General features: G+C 35.3%; 1 protein-coding gene across 1 annotated transcript in view; it reads left to right on the plus strand.

Moving 5' to 3' along the window:
* The window catches only part of ADGB (androglobin), a 123,184-nt gene that overhangs the window by 57,514 nt on the left and 51,259 nt on the right, over positions 1–14,411 (plus strand). Inside the window, exons 14-18 of the mRNA XM_069786950.1 lie at positions 1,427–1,472; positions 7,679–7,847; positions 9,759–9,822; positions 11,502–11,604; positions 12,622–12,763. Coding sequence (XP_069643051.1) covers positions 1,427–1,472; positions 7,679–7,847; positions 9,759–9,822; positions 11,502–11,604; positions 12,622–12,763 — 524 coding nt within the window. The remainder of the gene's footprint in view (positions 1–1,426; positions 1,473–7,678; positions 7,848–9,758; positions 9,823–11,501; positions 11,605–12,621; positions 12,764–14,411) is intronic.

Genomic DNA, 14,411 nt, shown 5'->3' on the forward strand with positions numbered 1-14,411 from the left:
CTACAGAGAGATCTGGACAGGCTGGATCGATGGGCTGAGGCCAATCGTATGAAGTTCAACAAGGCCAAGTGCCGGGTCCTGCACTTTGGTTACAGTAACCCCATGCAGCACTACAGGCTTGGGGAAGAGTGGCTGGAAAGCTGCCCAGCAGAGAAAGACCTGGGGGTGCTGGTTGACAGCCAGCTGAATATGAGCCAGCAGTGTGCCCAGGTGGCCAAGAAGGCCAACAGCATCCTGGCCTGCATCAGAAATAGTGTGGCCAGCAGGAGGAGGGAAGTGATCGTCCCCCTGTACTGGGCACTGGTGAGGCCGCACCTCAAGTATTGTGTTCAGTGTTGGGCCCCTCACTACAGGAAAGACATTGAGGTGCTGGAGCGTGTCCAGAGAAGGGCAACCAAGTTGGTGAGGGGCCTGGAGCACAAGTCTTATGAGGAGCGGCTGAGGGAGCTGGGGCTGTTTAGTCTGGAGAACAGGAGGCTGAGGGGAGACCTTATCGCTCTCTACAACTACCTGAAAGGAGGTTGTAGTAAGGTGGGTGTTGGTCTCTTCTGTCAGGTGGCTGGAGATAGGACAAGAGGAAGTGGCCTCAAGTTGAGGCAAGGGAGATTTAGGTTGGATATTAGGAAAAATTTTTTTACTGAGTGGGTTGTCAAACATTGGAATGGGCTGCCCAGGGAAGTGGTTGAGTCACCATCCCTGGAGGTATTCAAAAAGCGAGTGGACAGGGTACTTCAGGACATGGTTTAGTGGGCATGGTTAATGGTTGGACTCGATGATCTTGAAGGTCTTTTCCAACCTAAATGATTCTATGATTCTGTGATTGCATTCATATTAGTTAAGCAGCTTTAGCTTGGAAATGGGATTGAGCAGGACAAAGTTTTTTGCCAAAAACATATAAAAAAGAGCAGGCTACTTTTTATTTATGCAGCTGATAGACAAAAGATGCTGTAGCAATCAGGCTTGCTCTTGCCAATGACAGTTGTGTACAGTTGCACAGTTGCACAAGGAGCCTTCCATATACTTTCCTAGAATGGAAACAGAAGAGAAAAGAAAAGAATTGGTTCTAGAATAGGACTAATTAGTTCTCAGAATAGAACTTATTTTATTGTCAAAGAACAGTAATATCAAAGAACTTTTTTTTTAACAGCAGAGGAGTAGGCATATGGAACAGCTTTTACCTCAGACTCCAGATCACATGTACTTCTTTAGAAAAACATCAGTCTGTCTATTGGTGATGTATATGTAGGTATTGTGGTGAATTTTATTATTTCTACAATTCTTTAAAAAAATATATACTACAATGATAACTTACTAGTTTGTTTCTCCATCTCAGGAAGGACTGCCCCCAAACTAAGAAAGTTCTTTAATAAAGTAATGCAGGATTATAATCACCACTGTTGGTTTTCGTGTTTTTTTCACTATATAGGAGACCACCCTATTTTGGCAGCAGAATGCAGCGAGACCCAGTAAAGGTAAGTGTGTTTGAATTCTATATTCAGACTTCTGCCATTCCCATGTTGTTTGGCCTCAGTGTTAATCCTCATATACAAATATCAGCAGTCTTTCTTATTTATGGGTGTTGGTTTTATGGGAAAAGATTTTGAAGAACTGATAATAGCATGTATAATTACATAGAGTAGAATCTTCAGATTGGTATTAAAAAATCCCTAATTTACAAGAATGTATTGAAAAAATAACACTTCTCGCAAGTTACTCTCCAGTAAATTGCACTGGATTTTGTACACAAAGCTCTTTTTGTAATCACTGTGAATTATACTTTTTTTTTTCTGAAATAAAAGGCAAGAAAGGAGGACAGCATCCATTTTAATAAATGTTACTTTTTAAATGTGTTCGAGATTAGTTTTGAAGAGTATTCAAACTGAGTTGTTTTTTCAAAATGAGTACTTCTTTGTTTAAGTGAACATTCTAAGAGTTTGGTCAGGTGAACTTAGTAAGAGCCTTCTTTTTAACAGAAGTGACCAGATTTTTTTGGTGTACAATGAATCTCTCATAAAACTGACTGCTAGGAAACACCTTTCCTTTTGCCATAGTTCTGAAAGTGACTCTCAGAGCAGAAGAACATGTGAAACGTGAATAGGATTCATGCTTTATTTACACTGTGATTCATACATGTGACACTTGTCTTGGTTTTGGTTTTCAACTCTTCAGTCCATGTAGAAGCCTGTGCAATGCACCTTTGCTTTTTAAGCATTTCTGAAGGTTGACTCTCACGGGGGGGAAAGGCATAGAGTACCATTTTTTAAAACTTTTTTTTAATTTTTATTTTGTTCTTTGTAAAATATCTATGATTCCCTCTTCCAATAATTGAAAAATACAATAAATATCCTCTCAGTTAGAGCATGTGCACAACTTCCTAACTTCTACAGTGATTAAACCCAGTAATTTTACCCAAGATGTTTAGATATTTTCATAGTTTTTAACTTTATCTTCATTCTGGAAAAATGTGCAACCTATCAACCATCTCTAGTAACCCCCAAAGAGGGTAATACAAGATAAGGTTATAAAGAGAAGGGGGGTGGGGGGGTGGAACCCAACCAGACCTGGGTCATACTAAAAGTATAATGAAGAGTGAGAATACATTTATGATTTTTAAATATCTTGAAGCAAATGTAAATTGTACTTCTCCAAAATCTGTACTAATAAACAGTTTTTAAACAAATTTGATAAACATATGCTCAGTAGAGGCAAAGGTATAATTTTGAGGTTATACTTTTAAGAACTGATCATGATTTCAAGTACTATAGTGCTTGAATGTCTTTTCTTATGAATTCTTACTTTTACTAATATCATCCCAGTAAAGAAAGAGCCAAACCAGAGAGAATCTCACTGTATCAAAATGCTACAAGTTAAATGGGCTGGAAATATATCCTTCAGTTATTCTCTCAGAGCTCAGTGCCAAAACCTAATAGAAATATAGTAATTTGCAGTAGATGACTCTTTAAGCCTGCCATGAATATGTCGGGATCTTGTAGTATTTTTGTAGCTGTCACTGTTAATTGATTCTGAAGTTACTGTATCTCAATAGCCAGATTGCCATCTTTTCCGCTTACTCAAAAGTCTACTCAAGAAATCCCCATTGAAGAAAAGCTCCCAGAGCACAACCAAAGAAAAGGACAAAGTGGACATGTTTCCATACTCTGGCCTATATTACCAATAATTCACATTACTACTGTAACAAAATCCTTTGTACTCAGGTTCTCTTCACGGTCTCCAGGCCATCTCAACCTATATGTTATCATTTCTCTATGCAAAATCCATTTATTCCAAATTTACATAGAAAATATTACTAATCATTACAGGATTCATTTTAATGTCTTAATTAATTATGAATTAAACCCATATTCAAAAAATTGGTTTTAAAAGAAAAAAAATCATTGGGAAAGGAGGCTTAGTAATCTATCTTGGTTTAATGCTTTGCAGTGTGCCATGCACTGTAGGTTATGAGGGTTACTTTGTATTACTTCAAAACGATTCATTATGAGTCTTTCAACTCCACAGAATATCTGAGAGCATGAATCATGAACCAAAACTGAGAGAAACAGAGAAATCTTTTAAAAAATGTTTTATTTATGAGTATGGGGGTTTTAATACACTTTTTAACATGGCTAAAAATTGCTCAAATTTGCAAAGTCTGTCAATGAGAATTCAATAACTTCATCTCTTCAGAGTTTGGTTACAGGTCGTTAGTTAAATATGTAAATAGTCTAATGTCAGGAAAGTTCTTTCTGTTCACTTGAAGCAGATCTGAAACACATTCCTATTGAGAAAAGGGATATTTTACAAGTAAACTCACACATACAAACAAATCCTTTCCTGGATAAATAACTGCTTTTCAATATTTCAACATTTTAGTTTAGGAATCTCTGTCCTTTTATGTTTGTTTAAAAAAAAAAAGTTTAAAATGTTCTCATTAAACTACTTAGGCTGCTAAAGTCCATTTACATTTTGCGCTATTGAGGTTTACCAAATGCAAAGAAATGTTTTTGTAAAAGTATAGTGCATCACTGTCTTTCTCTAGAATGTCCTCAGATTAGGAAATCATAGCTCTGCAAATCTACCAGAACAAGAAATTTGTCCCAAAACATATAATTACACTTAATTGTGCTTTATTGTAAAATGAAAATTCGTACATTTACACTTACTCTGTCTGTGTTATTGTTATAATAAAGCAGTTATATTCTCTAGATGAAGTGCTTTTCTATGATTTCCACTCGCTTTTGGTACAGATACTGGATCTAATGGAAGTTGTTTGTAGTATCACGTTTTTCCCATGATTATCCATTATCTCACAGAAATCTTGCTGTTCCACTATTTGTCCAGAGACATAATGAAACTAAAATACAGGCTGAAAATGACAAAACCAGAAAGTGAAATTTCAAATAAGCATGCTGGAATTAAGTATGACATTACTGTACAGTGTATATAGAATATATTTGAAGTAGTATACAGTAAGGTGGAAAATTTCTTTGATCATGTGGACAATCTTCATATTTTCCATAAAAGCAGGTAGAATTTGACATTCTGTTAAAGTGAACCTGAAGTTGATAGGTTGGTTGCCTTCAGTTTTGCAGCATTATGTAGCACTTTTTTCATCATGAAAATGCAATTCGGTTTAAGGCAGAGCATGTATGACACTTCTGTTTCTTTGTGTGATATTTTTCATCAAAAAATCTCCTTCCTAATCCCTCCCCCCCAAAGTAGTCTGACATGTTCTACCTGGATAAAGTTATTTTGCCTTTCAATCCATCTATCCATTTGCCAGCATTTGACATTTTTACTGGCATTCAACTAAATAATCTGTAGTTGATCACTTTTCATATTTTCTTTAAAACATTTGCTAATCTTCAAACTCATGGTAGAAAACCTACATTTAAAGATATCTTAAGTACCATTTTGAAAGATATTTTAAGTACCATTTTGTGGATTGGAGATTTCCTGTGCCATTATCTCTGTGCTCTGTTATGGAAATTAGCTACAACCTTCATATTTGGTGTGTTATGTTCTTGCAATTTCTGCTGTAAATGGGAAATTTCTGGTTTTGTACCTCTATGCCAATAAGTCAGCCTGTCTGTCCCTTCTTACTGAAAACTGAGGCAGGGGACTCACTTCAATTTTGAACCATTTTGAACATTAATTTTACAAGGTAGTATTTTCTTGTGCTCTTTCATTTACTTGGGTAGCAAATATTTTAATTTGCTTATTATTGTGTTCTCCTAAAGAGCTAGCTCATGACTACAAAGAGCCAGATATAAAGCATCCAGATAGTGAATGAATGTTAGCACCCAAAACTGTAGTCAGTTTGATGAGGATCTTGTTTTCCATTAAGCATCTCAGTAAAAAGCCAGTGCTGGAAAAATGATGAGCACTTACCAAAAGCAATGACAGCATTTGATGCTAAACTTTCATAAAATGTGTCTTCTCGCTTTCTTAAGAACGTTACTCTTTCTAATAATTTTGGGGGTTTCGCGCAGTACAGTATTTTCTTACCACATAAATAGGGATTTTTGTGATAAACTCTGCTAATCTCTGTTCATTTGCTACTCTTTCTTTTTTCCCTTTTTGGATTAATTGTCCTAGTTTGTATGCTGCTGTACTCTTAGTTCTTGATCTGTTTTTATTTGTCTTCTACTTTTTGTTACAATGAATGTATGTTACTGCTTCTGTACTGGAATGGTTTCCCTTATTCATCAAGTTACTTTTTTTTCTCCTGTGTTTGATTGTAACATTAATCTTTGTTGCCTGAGTTCTAAACAGCATGAAATTCTTGAATTCAGATATGCCATTCCCTTTTCTGAAGCTCTCTGCAGTGTTTAACTTTATGATAAGCTCATATTATATCCCTGTGTATTTGATTAATATTTGCATTTGTTCAAGGAATTAATTATATGTTAATTATGGAGAATTATTTGCTGTAATTATCTTCCATATGTCAGTTTTAAAATACTATTTTATACTGAGCGCCTCTTAAGATTTGTTTCAAATGCATTTATCATTTTATTCCATAAATTATATCTTCATTATATCACCCAGCGTTTGCAGTTTCTCATAGCTGGAAATGGCACTTCTTGCATACAAGGTAAATGACAGCAGTTTGATTTACTTTTTTCTTACAATTGTATCAGGAAGCTCTGAACAGCATTGTCTTTGGACTGCAGAGATCAAAAAGAATAAAATATGCTTTTTGATTACATTCTCACAAGATTTTCATTACTTGTTCAAAGAGGAGCGGGGAAACTTCAGCCATTTTGTTGACACCATTTTTGCCTTCCATTAGCTGCACTGGAAGAGCTATCTTCCCTCTGACCCCGCTCTGTGTACATAATCAACAGAAAGGTTTATGTATTGACTTTTAAATAGGGTGGAGCATATCTTCTAGTTGAAGGCTGCAGAGATCTACTGACCCTATTGGTCCTGAAGAAGGTCTACTGATAGTAGTCTAGTACTCATGTTGAGAATCAACAGAGAGGAGCAACATTGAGCCACAGGAAGATGCCATTGGGCATAGTTGTGCTCTACTGACCCCTTCATAATCCTTTCTGTGATAGGCACATTTGTAAGCCAAGCACTACGGTTATTTCACTGGAGACCTAAACCCCATGTTAACTTAAATCTAAGAAAAAGCCTAGATTTTATATCTTACAGGTAGTTTTTCCATAGTGTAAGGAATTCTTGAAAAATAGTTGCAAACTAATTTAAAGCCACCTACATCTTATAAACACATTAGTTATCCAGCGCATCACTATGCTGATCGTGAAATATTACAAAGCACATTTAAATATAAATTATGTATTTTTCTAATTAGCTTTCTCATTTGTTATACCTTACCTGTTTGGATATTACCTCATTTTTTTCCTCAGCAAACATTCTGAATTACTAGCTGTTCGTGTTTGAGCTGTTCTGTTCTATTCTCAGTTGTTCTGAGCTATTCTCAAAACATCTTTTTGGGCCAGATTAGACATCTTCAATAACTATACGTATGAATCTCAGAGTAGAGGCAGAGCAAGTGACATTACAACACAACGTAAAGTTATTAAATGATTGCAAAAAGTGTCTATATGATTTTTCTGTGTTTATATTTTGGTATAAATCTGACAGTAGTTCTGATTTTCCTACAAGAAAATTCATGTAATGATGTAGTTCAAATATATTTCTGTTTGTGTGAGTAGCGTCACAGGGGGTACTATCTAAATACCAGAGGCAAGGATAGGTCTTTGTGTCCTCCACAATTCTGTGTATTTTTTATTTTCTGTGGGTTGTGAAAATTTTATGATACTGCCCCATCAGCTTTTCACTGAATAGGAGCTTTGGACAAGGTGTTGTATTTTTCTTTATATAGATGACTTCAGGTTTGCAGAATTCATATGTATGTTTACCTAACATGCTTAAACTAAAGATTCTAGTGCACAGTTCAATATGTGATAGCATATTAAGGCAGAATACTTAAGCAGTTGCAGATGTAAACAACAAATATCTATACAGAGTTGTTTCAGTCACCTTTCGATCTTTTTAGGCTAGTGGGTTAGTTTTTATTTTTAAACTCTGAGATGCATGGAAAATATCCTGGTAATTTTAGGATAATTTTTCAATAGAAGAATGATATTACTTTAATGTGCATATTGTCACTGTGCTGGCTCTGTATGTCTTCTTATCTCTGCAGAAGAATTACATGAGAATATCAGTTTTGATGCAAAACGAATGTCAGAAACAGCTGATACTGGTACGAACAGCCAGACAGGGGATAAATCAAAGGAAGAAATCGAGTCAGAAAGGACTTCTGTTTCCAGGGAAACCTGGATTAACTTTGAAGACTTCTGTGTTTGTTTCCAGTAAGGAACAGAGGTTTTGGGTTTTATTCCATAAAATATACAGTATAACAATGGTAAAATGTGAAACGTGACTATATAAAAACTGTATCTTCTCAACAGATCTTTGTATAACCATCCTGCCATTCAGGCTAGTCCCAAGGCTACTCTTCAGACCAGACTTATTGTCCCTGTTGACAGTAAGTCTGTAGGTGCAGCCCCACGCTGTGTCTTGTGTATGTCCTCCAGAGTCCGGTGGAGAACACAACCACCAGCTTCATAAAGCATCTGTCAGCCTGTAATGTGGGTGGAAGATGGTAGGTCATGGAGTGTGCTCACACACCCGTCACATCAGCCACTAGGCAGACACAGTCTGCATCTGAACACAATTCTAAGGCAAAAAAAGTTGTTGAAATCTTCTGTTGACATCAGGATAGCTCAGCTTGGTCAACTGGGTGCTTTCTTTTGCTCCTTTTTCAATATAATTCCAAGGCTTTTGTATTTCTGCAAACATAAAAAAGCTAGTGTAATTGTAGCATAGTATCTTTAGTTTCTGTCTTTCAGTTTTATGTAGCCTGTTACAATATAGATCCTTTAGAGAATCTGACATTGCTGAGGGGAGTAATTTTATCTGAGAAAATTCTCCCAGGTTTTTTTCATTTGAATTTGTAACTGAGATTTCTTTGTGAAGCTTTCATTTTCATAAATTAGTGTTTTCTTGAGCAGATATTAAACTCTGCTCCCTCTCTGAGGGGGAATGTATAACTTTCATGCCAGCAGCACTACAGGAACTTTAGGAATAAAAGGTCATAGATCACTTTAGACCTCGTTAAGGTGTGCCTGACTACTTTTAGGGAGCCCCAGGTCCAGGAAGATAAGGCCTTCAGAAAAAAGCATCACAAGCAAAGTACTTTCCTTTCCTTTCAAAGTCTTGCTCACAGTGTTATACAGGGAGAATTAAAATACGAACTTTTTAACTTGTTAGCCAGCCGTTAAAGTACTGTTGACCTTTTGTAGACCACTGTAATATTAATTAAGGTATAGTGCATTTGTCAGTTTCGTATTCCTGTCTCTAAACAAGTGAGAGTTTACTTATTTTCACAGTGAACTGATAAAGTAGCTGTTAACAAAGCATCCTGATTGACCTTTGAAGAATTTATCACTTAGAAGAAATTAGGCACTTAAGATTTTCATTTTACCAGTCACTTCTGTTGAAAGCATTTCCTTGACTGACATGCCTACATCTTGGATGCAGTGAAAATAAGATGAATGTTCAGAGTGCATATCAACTTTGAGAAATGAGGAAAATTTTAGTCATTGTAGGAACTGATATGTCAGCAATGGATCAGGATCGCTGTGTAGTTTCTGAGTAATCAAAATATTTATTTTATGTGAAACATTGGACTTCACATCTGATTCCATCCTCAATTAAAGCTGAAGTCATTTATGTTGCCCTTGGTTAAATCAAGGTCAGAAAAAATTGTTGTCAGGCACTAAGTAGCTTTCTGAAGGTGTGCAAACACCACAGAATTGAAAAAGCACATTAATAAGCTATACAAAATAGTTCTTCCTTACAGTGGTACTTTACAGATAACTTTATTACAGTAATTTTCAGGTAGGCATGGAAGTTTTAGAGTAATATTAGCTTATTACCATTTATAGATTCGAATTGGACAAATTAGTGGCCTGACCTCCAATGGAAAACTGTAGAAGTGCAGCTAAGATAGAAATTAATGTCAGCTGCTTTCTCTGGAGGTTAATTGTATTCACCTTTTATGAAACTAAAAACGTTGAACCATTTTTGAGAAATAGCTGGAAGTCTGATTTATGAAAGTAAAAATAGCATCTTATGCTATGAAATAGACATTTACCTGAAATATATTGTTTATACTAAGTTTATTTTCCTACATGTATTTTATTTTATTTTCTCCCTAGGAACCTGTATGTTTTCCACAAGCCACATACATATGCTTATAACTATCAGAAGGCGGATTTTAAGGTATATGACTGTATTGAGTTTTTATGTGCTTTTTTTTATCTTTGTCAAAGTCTTACATAATTAGATAATAAATATATCCTAAATTATATCGGTAGATAACATAGAACTGCTATTACTGAAAAAATAATAATTCATTAAGATTACTATAGTCAATACAAAGATAATGTTTGCTAGCAAATATCCAGAAGTATTTCAGTGTGTTTAAGACAAGAAAAAAATGTTATGGAATGCTATTGCACAATAATAAAAAAATTGAGTATGTAAATTCTGAAAGTTTGTAGTGAGAATATATATTACAGTGAATCAGATCTCCATCCTGTCTTTATCTTGATTTAAATCTACCTTATAAAAAATTAGAGACTAAATTCCATTTAATGATGATTCAGTTGCAGAATCTGCCCTTCAATTCTCCTTCATCTTCACCAGTCACCTAAACCCAGATCAGGAGTCTGTGTAGCATAGCCCTCCATTTTCTCTTTACGTGCTAAGTCCTTTAGCAATTTACAAGATTCTGTTGCAGGGATTAGAAATACCCCTTAGTGACACTGAATTTACAGTATTTCTTTAAACCTGCCATTAGTTCACATTATCAGAAGGTTATTCAACATGCTTGAATATCCTGTTCCAGCTCTAGTTTTATACTGTAACTGAACTGTAATTGTAGAGAAATGTAAACTCCAGGCGTGAACTTTGTAGAAAACCTGTACTGAGAAGGTTAACTACATGGATTATGCTTCGTAATTGTAGTATACCTGGAATTTCACACCTCTCTGTATTTGTAATCACATCACAAGAAATTTTCCCTATCACTGCAGGATATACTTTCACAAGCCATAATTAGCATCAACAGTATGTAAGCCTGTGTGCTATTGTGCTGAAAAACTAACCCTTTGCTGTAAAACCATTCTATTTTTTCATACCAATACAGATGAAGTGTTTACAGTATTAGGTAAATTCTGTATCAGACTTATAAAAGAACACTTTTATATTATGCCATGAAGATAATAGTTGTGGTATTCCAGGATCAAATACAAAAAAATGTATTGATATGACTCTGGAGAATATAGGAAGATATGTGTTAAAACAGCTCTGAAGCAAAGAAGCTCATTCACATTGAGATTTTGAAGAATTTCTAGGAACAGTAGAATCATTCTATAGTTTCTAATATTGGCATAGCAATTAGTGTTAAAGTTGAGAGTGAAAAATGCTGCCTCCATATATTTTTGCAGAAGAAACCATAATGAGGCAGAATCAGTTGTGTTACAAATTAAAAGAGTGCTTATTTCTTTCAAGCTTACTGTAATTAATTAGAATCAGAAAGTTGCAGCACAAAACAAAATTTTTGCTCTTCCATTGAATGTTATTTGGCAAGTATAACTACTAAACTGAGGTATATATGAAGAATATCGTATAAAAGTAGATATATTCTCATTCAAGAAACTTTTCTGTTTCCTTTTATCTCTTAACTGAAAATTATGGTTTATACATGTAGCATGAGGCTCTGGGTTTAAATGAGAGGTCTGAAATTTGGAAGAAGTAGTCACAGTTAATTACTTGCTTCCCATACCACATCTAGGGTCCCAATATCCCAAATTTTAGTCATACTATGTATAAGCCCAGGCAGGCTTGCAGCATTCAATGAAAATGAAAGATGAACAAATGTCCATTTTTCTATGCAGTCTACTGATGACCGAGTCTTCTATTATTTACTTGTGGACAGTCTGATGCCCATTGAAATCCTGGTTAGCTTTTCTGCATTAGTACGCTGGGATGATACTGGAGGTAAGGCCAACACAGAAAAGTGCATCTTAGTGTTGTGTTTTCCCATTCTTGAATATGTCTGTGCTGTTGTGTTTGTCTGTGGTGTATTTTGGCACAGTTTGAGAGTTTAGCATTAGTCAAACTGATTCTAGGAAATACACTAAAATTCAAGCAATACTTGTTATTTCATATTGATGATGAATATTTTCTGGAAAGGATCCCTCCCTTTACTCTTTATTATGATTTGCTGCAAGCTTTTCATCAATATATTGCTGGTATGGATTTCCTTGTGGTTCTTAGGGTTTCTTTTTCTACAAATTCCATTCTTGCAAGCTACTTTATGCTGTAGCTGCTCAAAATGCAGTAAAATCAGCAATATGACCAAAGTTTATTTTTTAAGTGATTTTTATGCTGGTGCACAGTAAGCTCTTAAGTATATTTACAGCTGGCTTATTTCAAGATCCAACAGCTTGGATGATTTAAATAAAAATCACTTGTATTTTATGAAAATCATTGAATGGCATTCAGAAAACCTAATGCATGTTATGACAGTTGGCTTAAATTAATCAGACTTTTAAACATTGGGTATGCACATAATTTTAGTGCATCTAGAGTAGAGTAGGTAGAACCAAAAGAAAGCTTAAAAAAAAACCCAAACTGACCATCCTGTTAAAAAACTATAATATAAATATAAGCTTTGTATGGCTGTTTGCTTCCTTTGCATGTGGACAGAATGGATTTTTATGGAGTTTTAGAGCACCTTAAGTGACTTCGAAGATATCTGATTTACACATCCTCCTAACATTCTTTTAACCATTATTTTCTAGTAAATAGTACAAATAAACCATGATCTGTACCACCTATGCATTTTAAATGACTGGCTCTTTTCTATGAATTATCAAAGTCTAAATGAAGACTTCAATGATTGTGAAGTAGCTACAGATTCTGCATAAATGTATTTGACTTCTACTGTTATTCCCCCCCCCCGCAATTGTGTGTGGGTTTTGTTTGGGGTTTTTTTTTTCTTTCTTAATCTAGATACTAAACAAGAATGTTCTAGTATTTCAAAGGGTGTGCTGATGGTTGAACATTTCTCTTGGAAATGTGTGACTCCTGGAGAACTTCTGTTAAAGATGCATACATCCGCAACCAAAGCTACTGTGTTGAATCTTCCTGTTGGGTATGTATGAGTCTTCACTTCTGTCCTAATACTTTAGTCTTAAGGTTTGAGATGATCTTTTACTTTACACAATAAGTAAGAGTTTATTTCCTAAAACATAAGTTTTTGGAATATCAAGCTCTTTAATAGCTAGGATTTGGTAAGACTGCAAAATTGCTATGAATTTAAAATAATTACCAAAACCTTTATAAAGATTTTGAATTCTTTACCCTTATTTAAGAGCATTTACCAAGAAAAATCACATTGACTTGCTGAAAAATAAACTAGAATACAAATTCTTACTTAAAAGTGTTTCTAACTAGAATGATTTTGAGATGTTCCTTGCAGTACCAATAAAAACTAAAGAATTAGGATTTTTAGTGGAACTGTAAAAGCATGATTATACTATAGGAGGTTTCATAGCTTTTCTTGAAACAGGATTTATGAAACACGACAGGAGAAATTCTGAGGTTATACATGAAGCCTTGTGTATCTTACTTCACATTCACATAGTGCTAGTATGATTTATTTGTCTTTGCATGTAACTCTAGATATTCAGTGTAGAGCATTGACTGATTGTTTAAATAAAGAAATAGATAAAGGCAACAGCCTTTGATATTTGTTAGTTTCTGAAAATGCTTCCAGTGATACAAGGAAGATGACATCTTCATACCTTGCCATAAGCATAAAGTTGCTGACTAATTCATTGAGGCCACCTGCTTTTCCAAAAATAGAGACTAGGCAGTTTAATCTCAGAGATGAGACAAAATGTATTTTTAAAAAATCAAATGAGATTTCAAATAAATAGGTGTAGAAAGAAAATACCACAATACTAGCATACTGATACTAAATCAAAGCACTTTAATAGTGCTTTCTATTTGTTTTGATTCAGACTAAAAATGGAAAAGTTATTATTGTATCTATAGGTTAGTTCTGCCACCACATGTATTTTCTTAGTGTAGTTTCCAAAAGCTGCATATCTCTGTCCTGTAGGGAAGCCAAAAATGTCTATCTTTTTGCACCTGCGTATTTCAAAGCTACCAGAGATACAGGCAGCTCAAATTGAGAATCTCACCTTTGATTCTCTTTACTCCAGGCAGAGCCAGCAGGCTTTCAGGAAGATTTAATTTACAGCAGGTGTGGGAGACAAATGGGCTTATTGACCACATCCCCATTTCATTCCAAATGAGAAATGACTTGCTAAGCCAGGAAGGCACTTTCTTCCCTCTGTCTGTTGGTGGCCAGGGGGCATTTCAGATTTCACTTGCAAGAAGATGCAATTAAAAAAGGGCAAGTGTGTGTGGGGGGTAACTCTCCTTTCTTACTCTCACTGCTGGATCTCTGGTTAACACTTTGAAGCTGTGGCCTGGATGAACTTCTCCAGCTAAATGCTATTCTGACACTGATATAAGACCATGTCAGCTTCACTGTTTGGTATCAGCAAGCTCCTCAAGTATTTCAGTGGGACTGCAGGACATTGTTGACTGGAGAGAAGAGCATGAATCCCCTGTGTTGTATAACTATAGTTACGAATGGTTTCTTTTACGATCAGAATCCATTATAGGATATGATCAGGCAAACAAGAATAAATTGAGTGTATCCCAATAAGACATGCTGAATTTCTGTTGTTTGCCACCTTAGGAGGTTATGGTTGAGTGGTCTGGCCCAC

Source organism: Haliaeetus albicilla, chromosome 7 (assembly GCF_947461875.1).
Source record: "Haliaeetus albicilla chromosome 7, bHalAlb1.1, whole genome shotgun sequence".
NCBI classification, from domain to species: domain Eukaryota; kingdom Metazoa; phylum Chordata; class Aves; order Accipitriformes; family Accipitridae; genus Haliaeetus; species Haliaeetus albicilla.